This window comes from Megalobrama amblycephala, linkage group LG4 (assembly GCF_018812025.1).
Source record: "Megalobrama amblycephala isolate DHTTF-2021 linkage group LG4, ASM1881202v1, whole genome shotgun sequence".
Classification (NCBI taxonomy): domain Eukaryota; kingdom Metazoa; phylum Chordata; class Actinopteri; order Cypriniformes; family Xenocyprididae; genus Megalobrama; species Megalobrama amblycephala.
The window spans coordinates 20,262,161-20,278,262 of NC_063047.1; the positions used below are offsets into that span (position 1 = coordinate 20,262,161).

General features: G+C 37.1%; 1 protein-coding gene across 2 annotated transcripts; it reads left to right on the forward strand.

Annotated features, from left to right (window-relative positions):
* Positions 1-10,392: 10,392 nt before the first annotated feature.
* prdm8b (PR domain containing 8b) lies at positions 10,393-15,265 on the forward strand. 2 transcript variants are annotated; one of them, XM_048188182.1, is made up of 4 exons: positions 10,393-10,602; positions 12,411-12,635; positions 12,847-13,072; positions 13,391-15,265. In XM_048188182.1, exons 1-4 carry the CDS (start codon positions 10,600-10,602, stop codon positions 14,641-14,643), a joined length of 1,707 nt encoding a protein of 568 aa, XP_048044139.1. In that variant the 5' UTR covers positions 10,393-10,599; the 3' UTR covers positions 14,644-15,265. The 2 variants fall into 2 exon arrangements, with proteins under 2 accessions (XP_048044139.1, XP_048044138.1); XM_048188181.1 differs by having other exon boundaries at positions 10,394-10,602; positions 12,847-13,078.
* Positions 15,266-16,102: the final 837 nt, after the last annotated feature.

Below are 16,102 nucleotides of genomic sequence, written 5' to 3' on the forward strand. Positions count from 1 at the left end.
GTATATAATGTACATTTTAGGAACTTTAACCAAGAATACTACAAAAAACGCTCCTTTCATGTAAGTAAATTAAAATGTCATTGGACAAATATAGATTTCGGTTAAGCCCCGAATGTTTCCAATGTCTGGCTCCGCCCCTTATTATGTCCATAAATAATTCACATGGCCTACATAGCCAGTACAAATTAGGCTATAGCCTATAATTTGTTAGCCACAAGACGATTCTTGATGAATCAAAAAAACTAAAAGTTAGCTATGAATATTAGCCTAGAAAATGCTGCCCTACCAAAATTTGTGATTGCCCCCCCAGTCAAGCAAGCCTAGTACCGGGCCTGACTTGAAGTATACTTCTTTTTCGTAAGGGACAACTATCAAATTCTGGCTTCCTTCATGTCTTTAAGTCATCTCAGTCATCCTATGTTTAAATACACGGCAGAACAACAATATGAGTTTAGAATTGCTTTAAAATAATTTCATAAAGAGCCAAAAAAACAAAACTAGAACAGTTAAACAACTTCCAAAGCAAGCAGAGATGGATTATATCATCTGATTGTCAAGCAATGTCTGATTTTCTCCCAGCTTTTTAACAGCCCACTTAGAGCACGTGTCTCCCTTCTATGAGGTCACTAATCATTCATTAAATGACTCTGACACTAATAGACACCACGGATGTGTGTTCCAGAGTACCTAAACAAGATTAAATATGAACACTTATGATACCAGTAAAGCTCAGGCCAATCTCTGCAATATTTAGCTGGACATTGAGCTGCACAGCCTCAACCCAAATTAACCTAATATAAAGCGCCACACTCTCTTCCGCTCTCTCATAGATGGTAGAATGGATGTCATGCTTCAGTAGAACTTTGATAAGGCTCAGGACCAATCACTGACAAACACTGCAGTGGGTTACAGCTCGAGGAGTGCGGCAGGACTGTGTCCCGTTCTTAATGTTAAATCAAGCTTCTTCCTTCAGGCTAAATTCATAGGAAGAAATATTAGAGGTTGAGAGGATGGGTCTGCAACTGATTCTAGCCGGTACATGTTGTATACTCTGGTGCTTAAAGCTAGAATAAAAAATAGCTTTTTATAATCTTTTTTACCTTGCAATTACAATTGCATTTTAGTTTTTACCAGTGTGCAAAATATTCTGTGACTTTGATCGAGGTGTGTATCCACAGACACCTCACATATCCTGTGCTCATTGTTATTTTGCCAGTTTGATGAACTTTTTTTCCTGAGTGCCACTATCTACTCCCAGAGATGGGAGTCAGAAAAACAGAACACTGCCTCTGTGCCGTAAAACTCCCTCAAAAACACTGATGATCTGGGGGCCAGCCCGCAGAGTCCCACCGTTCCGTGGGTTTGCTGACTGTCTTTGATTCACTCTGCCACGGTCGGCTCAGGCCACCAGGGTTTCAGAGCTAACCGGCTGTGCTGACAGCTTCTCCTCAAGGCATTTGCCATCAACTTACCATCTCACCCCTCTTCTGCAACATCAAACACACCTTCCTAAAACACACACACAACTGAAACAACAACATCAAATGTCAATACTCCTGAGTGTGCTGTTGTTATCATGACAGAGTTTAATTTATGGAGAACAACAGCTGCATTCCAGCCTTTAGTAAGCTCATAGGAAAATAGGAAAACAGTCCAAAATCACATAGCAATTAAGTAATATCACATGAGTGAGATTGCTGTTGTTTTAAATATGCCTCCTCAAAAATGTCTTCGATAGGAACATGCACACCGATAGTGTGTATGGATGGATGGATGGATGGATATATAAACACACACTATCAAAAGTTTGGAATAATTTATTTCAAAAGGATCAAATGACACTGAATACTGGAGTAACTGCTGCTGAAAATCCAGTTAGCCATCACAGGAATAAATGACATTTATTAAAATAGAAAATGAAATAATATTTCAAATTACTACTGTTTTTACTGTATTTTTCATCAAGTAAATGCTGTCTTAGTGAGCATAAGATTCTTATTTCTAAAACATTAAAATGTCTGACTGTGTATATGCCCATTTTTCTTTCTTTCATCCTACAAGTATTAAAATAGTAAACTAATACATACATGTGTAAGTTCACTTGTAGTACAGATACAGTACAAATGAGAAATGTAGTTGTGAGTTGTGCACTTAAACTTTACTACTGTTACACTTATAGTACACTTAAACGTATCATTTTATATACTAAACAGTGGGCCAATTTAGTCCCAAGCAGTATTGAAATAGGACACTTACAAATTTAATACTAGTACATTGATATTAGTATACTTACTTCAAAGTATACTTAACTTAAAGGGTTAGTTCACCCAAAAATGAAAATTCTGTCATTTATTACTCACCCTCATGTCGTTCCACACCTGTAAGACCTTTATTCATCTTCGGAACACAAATTAAGATATTTTTGATGAAATCTGATGGCTCAGTGAGGCCTGCATTGCCAGCAAGACAATTAACACATATTTAAAACAGTTCATGTGACTGCAGTGATTCAACCTTAATGTTATGAAGCGACGAGAATACTTTTTGTGCACCAAAAAAACAAAATAACGACTTTATTCAACAATATTTAGTGATGGGTGATTTTAAAACGCTGCTTCATGAAGCTTCGAAGCTTAGCGAATCTTTTGTTTTGAATCAATGGTTCGGAGCCCGTATCAAACTGCCAAAGTCACGCCTCCCAGTGGTGAACCATTGAAATTTCAAAATACTTATGACATAACAAAGCTTCGTATACTGAAATCACATTACTTTGTCAGTTTGATACACGCTCCGTTTTTTGGCACACAAAAAATATTCTCATCACTTCATAACATTAAGGTTTTAAATACGTCTTTAGTAGCTTTCTAGGCATTAAAAGTGTTAATTGTCTTTTAACAAAAATAATTAATTTGTGTCTTAGATATAAACGAAGGTCTTACAGGTGTGGAATGACATGAGGGTGAGTAATTAAAGACAGAATTTTCATTTTTGGGTGAACTAACCCTTTAAGTATACTTCATAAAATGAACTTGAAGTATTTTTTGTAAGGAACAAATATTGAATTCTGGCTTCCTTCATGTCTTTAAGTCATCTCAGTCATCCTATGTTTAAATATGCAGCAGAACAACAGTATGTGAGGTTGTAATTGCTTAATTTTGATTTCATAAAGAGCCAAAAAACAAAACCAGTACAGTTCCAAAGCAAGCAGAGGTGGACTACATAGAGTCATAGATCTACATAGATCTGATTGTCTAGAAATGTCTATATGATTTTCTCCCATACACATACACACTATCAAAAGTTTGGAATAATTCATTTCTTTTTCATTTCTAAAAATTCACTTTAATTCTTTATTTCATTCTTTCAGCATAAAGGCTCCTCTCATTACTGATGAATCAGAATGGATACAATGGAATGGAGTGGATCCAAATGACGCAACGTTGTTTGCTTTTGTCCAGAATGAGGCTGAAAAAGGTACATGGGAATGAAATGAAATGAAATTTAAAATGACAACAGAGCCTATAATTTTCCCATAAAGAAGGAGTGGAGAGTGGAGTTCATTTTCAAATAGGTAAGTAGATGTTACATGGTGCTCTCCATTCACCTGTTTATAATGGGCACAGCCTGTATAAGGTGCTGCATGATTTCTTCTGTTGATTTACTATAGTAATGACACATCTGATGGATTGTAATGCATCAACAAATTTCAAGACTATTTTAAGTTATAAGCGCAGTAAATATTTGTACACGAGCATAATTATCAGTATACAGGCTATATAAAAATAAACCTGCTGCAATATTTTATTGATTCTATTAATATTAATTTACATATCAGACTCACTCACTAATAAACAAGTTAATATTGAGTTATTTACATTTTCACTTATTACAATATCTATGTTTTTCTCCGCAAACAGATCCACACAAGGCCACAACAGTGCCGTTCTTGAATTAATCAGTGTATCTGAATGAATTGTGTGAATGAACAATTCAGTAAATAACTCATGAAGTCACTGTGAATCAATGTGACCTGTGGATGGAGTCATTGAAAAGTCCCAACTGCTGACACACAGACTGTCTGTCTGGAATGAGTTAAACAGTGAAAAGTTGTAGCACTGTTGGACTGTATGTCAGCACTCTAGGAACCTTACAGCAAGCTAGTAAAATTTTAAGGGAATACTATATTTGTGAAATAACAAATAACAGTCTAGACTTTAGTACATGATGTACCACATTGTATATCACTCTGTTATCCTGTCCATGATGGAGTGGCATGTGAAAGGCCTGCATAAGTGAGAATCTGAATGACTGCTGGGGCCAGGCCCAGTCTTCACTGCCAGACGTGAGCTTTCCTTTTAGCGATGGGAGGGTGAGCATATGCCCTGGGGCCGCCCAAAACCTGGAACATTAAAACTTGCCATGGTGGCTCAGCTCAGCCGTGAACCCTGAGCTAGTCTGGCAGCTTGGCTGTGAGGGAGGATCTGAAGCCTGGACGACCGGGCCTGCAGTCAGAGCCAGGGCTGGACTCACTGTCTTGCACTATGAACAGGTATCACTGATTTTCAAACAGAATGTCTAAATCTCCAGAATTCTGGAGTGGCGAGATAGAGGCTTGATCAGGGGCCACGGTGCAGATGATTTATATGAGGACACACACATTAGAGTGACACTATAGAAAAACTAACTTTTTGATATTAAACATTGTTTTGTTTTGTTTTATTTGGAATATTTAAAAAAAAAAAAAAAAAAAAAAGAATATTAACAATATTATTATCAATCAAGCAATATTCAATATGAAAGCCAAAAGTTCATGTTCAATTGTGCATGCTCATTTCCACTATTTTTATATATATACTGTACATCCTAGATCATCATCATCAACATTCACTCAAAGTTAATCTTTAAAAAGAATCATTTTAATAACAGTTAAATGTAATCTTTAGTAGATCTTAAAAAAAATATCAATTTTTCAAACTGTACAATATAATGTTATGATGCATAAATGCACTTGTAACATTTAAAATAATAGATTTTTGTTTTTAGTGTTTTATTTTTAATATATCTTTAAAAAAGTACTTTTTTGGGTCCCACTTTATATTAGGTGGCCTTAACTACTATGTATTTAAATTAATCATTTGATACAATGCACTTATTGTGTACATGTTTTTACATTGTACTTATATTTTAAAAAATACCTGCATGTAATTACGTCTGTAATTATTTTCTGTAACTACATTTATAATTACACTATTGACCCATCCCTTACACCTACCCATACCACCAAACCTGTCCTAACCTTACCTGTATTTCACCTCAATAGCAGCAAAAGTGTTTTGCAACACAATATGAACACAATATATACATTGTACTTATTTTTTTGATGTAAGTACATAGTAGTTAAGGCCACCTAATATAAAGCGGGACGATTTTTGGTCAATATCTGCCATGCCATTTATTGGTTATAAACATATAAAATAAATATTGTTTTATCGGTATCTGAAAATAGCCTATTTAATTCCAGAACTTTCTGTACACGGAAAAGCTAAACGTCATTATTTATAGCCTATGTACGTTTCTTTTTCAGTTATCAGAGCAAAACAGTCTCACGAAAAGTCATAATACTTCATATGAGATGGAGAAAAGTTGTACCTTCTCATTCAAGCCAAGTCATCCGATTTTGCCATCTCATACAAACTATTACAAGTTGTGATGAGAGTGTGGGACTACATACTGTAACAAATGTCATGCTCTGCATGCCAAAGCAATGTTTCCCCCTCAAATTCTCCTCCACTTCACAGCAAAGTTGAATGAACACAAAGGCTGAAAGGTCTAAACACTGAATAAGTGCAGGAAAAGGGAGGGTGAGTAAAAGATGATTCCCCAGCACCAGTTTCTCCTCTTGCCCAAATCTTATCTCCTCCAACACTCGCTAACTCTCTCTTGATTGTGCTGTGGGAGATGCAGAAGGACATCGGTGCACTTGTCTGAGGCAATGAAACCCCCCTCCCCATCCCCCACCCCTCTTCCTCTCGCTCTCTCTGCACAGCCCTCGCTGTGTTTTTGGCAGTCACAACTGACCATCATGAGCCGTGGTGCCAATTTCAGTGAAAACTGGCACATATGGCAGCTGAAGTGCCATATGCCATAACAGAATATTTTTGGCGGTTTCCTCCATTTGTATAATCACTGGATCCGATATAAAAGTGGCTCATTATTAATTATTCCTTTTACCATTTTGTACCCCTTTAAAAGAACCATTTTATGCAAGTGCAGCTCTGAGAGTTCATATAAATAGGAGTATTTGGTCATTTACAAAGAGATTAAAGAGGATTCTACCTGTGAGTCTTCTGTAAACCGTGCAAAAGCACCTGTGTCTGCATGATTATGAGAAAGAGAGAGACAGAAAATGCTCAAAGCCTGTTTCCCTCTACTCTAAACACTCTTACACCAAGACCGCTGTTTTGCCTTCCTCTTTACAGGGTTTAGACTCCTTCCTTTTCCTCTTCTGCCCTCCATTGGAAAGACCATGTTAAGTCTTCAGTATGCTCAGTGCACTGGCCCTATCTTTCTTTATATCTATCTATCTATCTATCTATCTATCTATCGGTTATACATTTAAATACCTTATATCTTTATACATTTTTGCATTCTTGATAACGTAACTGCATTAAACACTTTTACTGACACTGCTGTAGAAATGAAGTCGGGAGCTTTGTAGTTTATATTGTAAAATAGTTTAAATCTGTGTTCTCTTGCCAATATAACAATGCCACAGCAGATTACATTAATCAAAACACTGATAAATATGAGCCTTGTTCCTCCATCATCTGATCCCTATTGTTATCATGACATGCAGTATATGTTGTCATCCTTAATCTCCTGCAAGAAAAGCAGCACAACAGCTGAATTGCTAAATAAAAAAAATAAAAAAACAGACCCCTGTTGATTTTAATTATGCTCTGACTTGCATCTGTTTGTAGTATGTTAATGTTTCTCCTTCTATCTGCTGGTAATAAAATCATATCATTCTAGGTTAGCACATGGCTTGTCTGAATGTCCAGAATAGAGTTGTTCTTAATCCCTCAGCAGCTTATAGTTCAAGACCACAATCTTTCCTTTCTCCTTCTTAAACACTGGATTATTTTCTTACAATCAGATAGACTTTTAATACAAAAGAATATCGTAAACTCTTTCAAGTCCCTGTTAATATTCAATAAAACGTCTTTGTGACAAAAACCTTCTTTAACATCAGGGTCATGTTGCGCTGACAAATGACATCAAAGTACTAATTAGCCTCCGTACCGTACGAGCATGCCACAGAGAAATCTGCTCCGTGTTGTACTTACACTGAGAAGGCAGTTTGCCCCAGTAAAGCAATGCTATTAACAGGGGCTATATGTTTTAGGACAATAAAAGAGGAGAAGGGGAGATTAATTCTGTCCATTGAACAGCCTCTGCCAGCCACTATGAACCTGCAGTTCATGAGCTAAACAGATGGCTACTGATTGAGCAAGCTCTCGGAACACTGTATGGGAAAAAAAAAAGTCCTTATCATGCTTGGCTGGACAAGTGTTTGGAGCAAGAAGAGATTTAAGGTTAAGATGGTGTAAATCTTTATATGTCAAAGGCCTCACCATTATAAAAAAAATTCCCATTCCCATTGCTTGATTGAAAAAGTCCCATCATTTCAAATGTATAATGTAAATGGCACTAAATATTTTATCTGTGGTAAAGAGCCTTGAAAAGAATCATATATGTGGAAAGAAAATTCAAAAAAGTGATTATGGAAAAAGACATTTTACAAGAAACTATATTTTGTGCAAAGCAAAAATAATTTACCATATCAGTCTGAATTAGTTCCACTTGATGCACTGTTGATATTTGAGTTATTCTTTTGTAATTTGCCATGAAGATCTCTAAATTGGGAGAGAATGGTGTTTACAAGAACATTTTATTTCAGTTTAGTCCTCTCTTTATCAGTGTAAAGGACAAAATTATGTTAAAAAAAATCACTCAGTTGTGAATTACATATGGATATTTATTTGGGGAAAAAAAAAACTTACTTGTTCTTTCAAGTAAGCAGAAAACAATACTTGTTGATTGCCCAAAAAACAGATAGACATCTTCAGTTAATGAAACTGTTAAATGCTAATATACATAGAAATGCATTGAGATTATTTACAGTTGAATCAAGTGTTTTAATTAGCGAAGCATCTAAAACATCCAGAATGTTTTAGATGTCTTGCTATTTAAACACTTGATGTGGGTCCCGAAGACTTTGATTTTAAGTACATTTTACATATTATTGTCTTCAACACCTTTGGCTGCATTAAAAAAAAAAAGACTGTCAATGATGTCCTCAAATGCAGGATCGCTGAGGCAGAGACTGTTTTTTTGTTTGTTTGTTTGTTTGTTTTAACACCATACATTTATTTCAGTTTCTCTCTTTTTAAAAAAAAGCTTGAATAGTAACCACAGTCACCCAATTGTACTCAAGGAAAAGCACAGAGCACTCACTTTTGTTCTACAGTAAGCTATGCATTAGCCTATTTGATAATATGTTTTTCTTGATTCTGTCATATATGCACTTGACCAGTTAACATGGCCAAACTGTCAGTCTTTATATGGCAGTAACACAGCATTTATCTTCTGATAAAAGAGATTCTAGAGGTACAAACCACTAAAACAATGAATAAGTCAGCAGGAGGTAGTTTAAATTGGTCTTATATGACAATTCACTCAATCAAGGTTTTGAGGTGGACGCCATCCAGTGACATAACGCCCATGTTTCTCTGAACCCCAGTAGACCCCATAGAGAAATCTATAGATTTGTTTAGCTTATCAAATCTTCAGACTGATTAATGTTAAAACCATTTCGCCATATCGGTTAAAAGCATCGGATCTGTAGCATACAAACTCAATGTGTTGACAGAAAGTCTAGTGTGTGCACTTGGCCGGCTGAATACTCACTGCTGTCTCCCACAGATGTTAATACAGACATCAGAATCCAGTCGTGCTGAGGTCAGGTTGAGCACGCGGGCACCACAGCAGGTGTGCACGCGACAAGCCTCCGCGCTCCTGAGCCGTATCCCAGGCAGCCGCAAAGCGCAAGAGCGCCCCAGATGCCGATAAGTATCAATCGAGTAATTTGCTAACTGTCAGTATGCGAACCATCACTGAGAAAAGTAATAATTATTATAGCACAACGACATCATTTAGAGCTGGATCACGTTGCAAGTGGCGACATGTTGCCTGTAGCCTACATATAAACGTCCAAGCGAAGACAGCAGTCGTCCTTGATATTAAGGAAGCTGTGTGACAAAGAGACTCAATGAACAGTAACTCAGAGTTATACAGAGAAACTTTTTGTTGCCCATTTTGTTATTGTCAGATTCATGAAATCATAGCGAACGAAATCATTTTGCCTACCCTTAATTCCTAAAAAGTATTTTAACAGAAAAGTGACATAAATGTCACTTTTTGTTAACATAAAATAATTTACCTTATAATGTTTCAAAAGACAATATATGTTTTATTTTATTTTTATTTTTTTAAAGGACAATATATGCTATGTATATAATAAAATACAACATTACTTGTAGCTACAATAACATGTAATGTTACTGTAAAATACAATTGCATTTTGCTTTATTGAGTGTTTTTTTTTTAAGTAAAAAGTCTTATAATTTATGGAAAGGGGCATTCCCAAAATTAACTGCTCAAACCATCACATTTAAAAAAAAAAAATTTGACTGAGTTGAAGCGATTTATGTTGCATTGTATGTTGTTTAGTTATGTTTACTGCTTTATTTTACCCTGATGGTGTTTGTGGGTATAGCCTAATACTGGGCTCTGGCTTTATTATTATTGGCCACAGTATAAGTCATCATGTGACCTTCCTTTGTGTTATTATCAGTACATGTAACAGTAACAGAAAGATAGCCCACATAGGTTGATATATTAACATCATGTCATTTAACGACGTATACAGTTATGAACTGTAAATTACAGTCATCAAAATGTCATCCCGAGTAATACATCGCTACTGTACTTTTACAGGAAAGGTCTGCAACAACTTCCATTTTTGACCATAAATTTAACAACATTTTACAATGTATATTTAAAAGCTGCATAATAAGCATCAGCTATTGAATAATATTCTAACATTTAAATGCACTTAAAAATATAGCCTAGATGAATGTTCTTTGTTCGAAAATATAACAGAATAATGAAATATTCTGCAAATTTGCATCTGTTTTAGTGACAGCAGTGCACTTGACAACGTTTCAGCATAAGCACTCTGCATCTACTAACTCTCGGCGACCGAAGAGTTAAAGGGAGGAGACGAAGCGTGTCACGCCTCATTGGGCAGATTATGTGCAGCAAACAAAAAGTGTGTATGTGGGTGCCACTCAGTCAGTCTATCGGCCCCATCTGCACGCCTCTCTGCGCTCGCGCATCATAAGACGGTCGGCAACACTGTCACTTTCAACAGACGGGGAAATGTACTGACTGCACGGACTTCACTGGACACGCTGAATACTTGAAGATATATTGACGGCAATTTCGAAACCTTGTGGATTATTTTACCCTAGAACCATGGTGAGTAATGACAATTTTGCAATAAAAACAACCGGAGGCTAGTAATAGGTACACGGAGCTATGCAGCGCCCAAACAGCATCCTCGCAACCGAAAGCTCGCAGATGGTAGACGAAAGTCATTGAATCAGGGAAACGGCTTACACATCATAAAGTCATAAAGTTGGAATAACAACAAGACCGTAGATAAAAAGCGCAATAAATTTCAGCCTGAAACAGGAGGTTAATGGGTTCGTCTCCTCTATTTCAGAAATGCGCATAAATTCGTGGGTCTATTATAGTATTTAGTTGAAATGCATATTCATTGGATCCTTTGTGTGATTCTCAGGAGTGAGAGTGCGACCTCACAGCTACAAAAGGGGAGAATCGTGAAAGGAAGGGCAGAATTCACACTAAGGCTTTTTATGGATGAAGGGAACTTTTAGCATTTGTGTCCTGATAATACAACACAGAGCGTGACGTGTCCGTTTGAAATAGCATCTGGTAATTTAAATGCTCTGCAAAGTAAATAACGTTTTCAGACTATTTTTGTATTATGCGCGACAGTGTCGCTTTATTTGCGCTATAAATACGAAGTAAAAGAAAAAGAAAGCGGTCTGTTTTATAACAGCACCCTACCTCTCAGCTGAAAAACTGTAAACGAATTTGTAAATTTAAGATATTTAAAAAAAAACGTGTCTGAAAATAGTTTGCAATATTTGATACATTTTGTGCTCACAGATCAGTTTTCAATTCAGCTTTAAAATTGCAGTAACAACATTTCCCTTCACTCTTGTCCTTATAAAGAAAGAATTTTGCATGGATATTTATATTTAACCTCATCAAAAAAAAAAGATGAAGAATCATAAGAAAATCACAGCAATATGCCGTACTGCTAAAATGATAAACTGTTTTTAAAAACACATGAACATTATGGAAATGGAATATTTCCCCACTTTTTTTTGTGTTTAACAAGTTACAAGAGTAAACTGTAATTCACGCGTACGAGAGATTCACCGCATTTGTAAATGTGCATTAAGGGTTCGGAGAAGAAGATAAAATAATTAACTCCGCGAGCTGCCTTAATTAAAGTCTCAGAAGAAAAGTGGTGGATTATGGTAATAAGGAGACATACGTTCCTTCTTGTAGAAAGGAGCTAAATGTTAGCTGACGTGAAACCAGTGACTTTGACAGTGCTAGTGAATCCATTCGATATGCTCCCCGATTGTAAATAGACCGATTGGTCTCACAAGGCCAGATTTTCCTTGTCAAAGCCATATAAAATATTTTCGACAAGTGGAAGAAAAATCTGAAAATACGCATTGAGCGTTATTAATAGGCTAAGTCATGCTTTTAAATCGAATTAATGCATTTTATGAATAGGTATTCATCTTCCACGCTTTTTCTTTGATTTCTTGTATTTCTTCTTCGCTTTTACAGAATTAATGAAACACTCATTTTATTCAACATGTTTACATTTTATAAAATAGATTATAGCTTAAATGAAATACAATGTATTACATAATGTCAACAAAATAGCTTTATTTCAGACACATAGTTCCATGTCAGTAAATTTATATTTAGGCTATTATCAATCGAACAGAATTAGCTTTAAAGAAAGAAAGAAAGTAAAAGCACGGGCCTAAAAGTAAAGTAAGTCTGCATGTTGAGAGGTTTTTGTTATTAAATGTTTTGTGCAGGAGATTCACAAATCAGATAGCGTAGATGGAATAAATATTTAAACAATTTACATAGCCTACATTATATATAATACAAAAATAGTGATTGTTCTATTTATTCACATTAATTGACTGACATTTTTGTTCTTACAGCAAATGATGGAGGAATCCAGTTCGCAGAGACTGGCCTGGGATGGCGACGCGAAAGCGATGCAGCAGTGTTTAACGGATATATTTACCAGCGTCTACACAACCTGTGACATTCCGGAAAATGCCATTTTTGGTCCATGTGTTCTGAGCCACACTTCACTGTATGACAGCATCGCCTTTATCGCTTTGAAGTCCACAGACAAACGAACGGCTCCTTACATCTTTAGGGTATAGTCACTGTTTATTTAAATTCCAACAAGTCGACTGTTTGAAATGTCAATTTATTGAAGCTATATTGGCCTAAAAACTGTCGCTACACCAATCGCTACTAGCCCTACAATATTTATTTCGCTTTTAGAGGAACTTTATTCTTTGCCATTAATTACTGATATCTGAACACTGGCCCGATGTTCTAACCGCTTTATGTTGCCGGATACAGGTGGACACGTCAGCTGCCAACAGCTCCTCAGAAGGCCTGATGTGGCTGAGGCTGGTCCAGTCAGCGAGAGACAGAGATGAACAGAACCTAGAGGCCTATGTGAAGAACGGCCAACTATTCTACAGGTCACTGAGGAGAATAGAGAAAGACGAAGAGCTGCTGGTGTGGTATGGCAAGGATCTCATTGAGCTGCTGCTCCTGAGCTCAGGCAGAAATCAAGTGAAAAGTAAAGGTACACTTTGAAGATCAATATGTGCTATACTTTGGTCAAAAAAAAATAGCAGTTGCTTGTTTAAATAGTAAATAAATATAGTTTGCTTTAATTAATTAATATAGATTTAAGAAGTTTTTAAAAAATATGTACACATGAGACAAAGTGTACGTCAATCATTTATAAAAAGACGTCAAATAAAATTTGATTTTAATTGAATTGTTAATATGCATTACAAAATTCATATCATCATCATTATGTACCTGTTTAAGGACACTTTTTCTAAAATGTCTTTTCTTTTTCTCTTCCCCTCCCACCAATTATGTGTTGCAGGAACGTCCCCCTTTTTGTGCCCAGACTGTAGCCAGCGTTTCCAGTTCGAATTTCCCTTTTTGGCTCATCTGAGATTCCGCTGCACTAAGAGACTACAAAGCATGGCCAGCCCAGAGGAGGAGGCCAAGGATGCCAGTGACCAGGCTAGTCTACCTCCTGCCAGGTCCAGTCCCAAACTGGGCCGATCCGATGGCTTCTCCAATCCACAGGACGGAAAGCCATCCACAGACTTCCATAATCTGGCCAGGGATTTGGAGAATAACAGAACCAGTCCGCCGAGCGACAAAGAGGCCGAGATCCTGAGTGAGAACTCTGGAAAGCGCAAGTTCTCCGACATGGAGGACAGCAGGAACAGTGGATTATCTCAGCCTACCAAGTCCAAAGAGGAGTTGGCCAACTCGGCGCAGCAGTACCGTGGAGCGTACGGTCTGGACGAGAGCAGGCGGGCCTTTTCTCCCTCTGTTTCAGAGTCGACGGAAACCAAGAGGAGCGCCTTTACAGAGGTCAAGAAGTCGCCTCAAGGCTTGAAGCACAGCGGCAAAAACTCCATCTCCAACTCGGAGAACAAGGAGGCTGGCCGGCCCAGCAACAACCCGGCTGAAAAGCACCTGAACATCAGACAGGTTCTCAGCGAGACTCAGCCCCCACAGTCCCGAATGGAGACCTCGTCAATTGGCAGCGCTTTCACTTCGGTGCCCCAGCAGGGTGGTGGAGGCTCGGAGAGAAAGAGTGCCTTTAGCCAGCCGTCTCGCACCTTCTCGCAGATATCACCTCTTGTCATGGCACCCAAGCTTCTGCCGGCGGTAGACTGCCATCCCACGGTGGGCGACACCGTCTCTTCCAGTAGACTCTACCAGGCGGACCACCTCGCCGCAAAGCTCCAGGGCTCAGAGCTAGGCAGCAACTGCCCCGTGCCGGGTGGCATTGCAAAACAGAACCCTTTCTTGTACGCCACAGCCTTCTGGCCCAAGACGTCAGGCCCCATCCAGCTGCAAATGCCCTCTGCTCTCACACTCCTGCCCCCTTCGTTCACATCCCTTTGTCTGCCTGCCCAGAACTGGTGTGCCAAATGCAATGCCTCCTTCCGCATGACCTCTGACCTGGTCTACCACATGCGCTCGCACCACAAAAAGGAGTATGCCATGGAACCTCTTGTTAAAAGGAGGAGAGAAGAAAAGTTAAAGTGTCCAATCTGTAACGAGTCTTTCAGGGAGCGGCACCACCTTTCCCGGCACATGACCTCTCACAACTGAATTTTTGAGGATTTATTTATTTTTCTTTCTTTCTTTCCTCCTTTCTTACTTTTTTCCTTGCAATTTTTTAATCAAAATGGAATATGGTTAATCTGGAGGAGTAATGCCAACACGTTTGCTCTCATTTTCAAAAGACATATACTGTTTAAATGGTTTGATTTCTCCAATTGTCATGTTTTTGTGTATGACGATGCATTTTGACTTCAAAACCTAAAATCTATTTATTATATGAAGCACTTATTATTTGAAAAAAGGGACAATAATAATGTAAGTGTACTTTGAATTTTGTATATATTTAATGTATAATGTATATAAATGAATTAAGATGCAGATCATTTCATTGAGAGTTATTCAATGACATGTTATGTCTATATGCATAAGGATATTGAACATTGGGAACATGATGTTGAAGTGTATTTAAGAGTGCATGTAAATTATAGTTATTGGTATAAGATGCAGTCTATTCGAAACAGTGTAAATACTTGTTTTGTTTGAATACAAAGTGTAATATTTTGTGTCTGTGAGGAATAGATTCAGTGTTTCTTCCTTTTGCTGAAATTTACTATTTGATAGTTTATCTAATCATGTTGAATGCTTTGACAATAAAATAGCTTTATTTTCACCTGACTGTGTGATTAATTCTGCCTGGCTATAAAATGACAAAAAAAAAAAAAAAAAAAGATATGTTAAGCACTGCAAATAAATAAAAGAGTAGATTGACCCTTTAAAAAGAGGAGTGCAGAGGGATGCTGTTTACAGTTGTGGGTAGTTTTCTTTCAAACAAGAGCCATAATTCATACAAACACTATCACGTATGTCCTGTTTAGGCTACTGTTTCAACACCCATTGTGAGTTTGTTTGTTTGTTTGTTTTTTCACAAAGAACTTGTCTTGGATAAATTAGCACATTTGTAGAATAAGCGGAAGTCTATTTTTAGGCCGTCGACCATCGACCATCATCTGCAATACGTTCTCTAAAGGAACTAGTGTAGTCGGATTCGACACTCAAAATATTTGTGGTGAAATGCACAAAAATAATACATTTGTCTAAACAATTTCAAAATAAAAATAGACACTGTGAGTACTATAAGGTAAACCAAACTTTGATAGCCTATAGTTTATTATATAAACAATAACAGTAACAACGATGATGATGATAATAATAACAACAACAACAACAATAATAATTTAAAACAAGTAACATTTCCACTGAGATACATTTTCCTCAAGGGAAAACCAAGCATTGAATTAAAATCTAAAATAGCGTGACGCCTCCAAGAAACCCGATCTTCAGGTTATTTTAATTCTTAGCCAGTAAATAGCAAACTAAATTAATAAATAGGCCTAAACAAACAAACAAACAAAACGAAAAACCACTGCTATATTAAACATTAGCGCTTTTTTTTTTAAAACGACTTGCGGTTTATGAGCGCGACAATAACATCAATTAAAAGTGTTCA

Bases quoted from the DNA above. Each gene is read 5' to 3' on its own strand.
- prdm8b (XM_048188181.1), top strand. The intron at 12,636-12,846 runs GTATAGTCACTG...TGCCGGATACAG, and splicing joins CGGCTCCTTACATCTTTAGG to GTGGACACGTCAGCTGCCAA. The intron at 13,079-13,390 runs GTACACTTTGAA...TATGTGTTGCAG, and splicing joins AAATCAAGTGAAAAGTAAAG to GAACGTCCCCCTTTTTGTGC.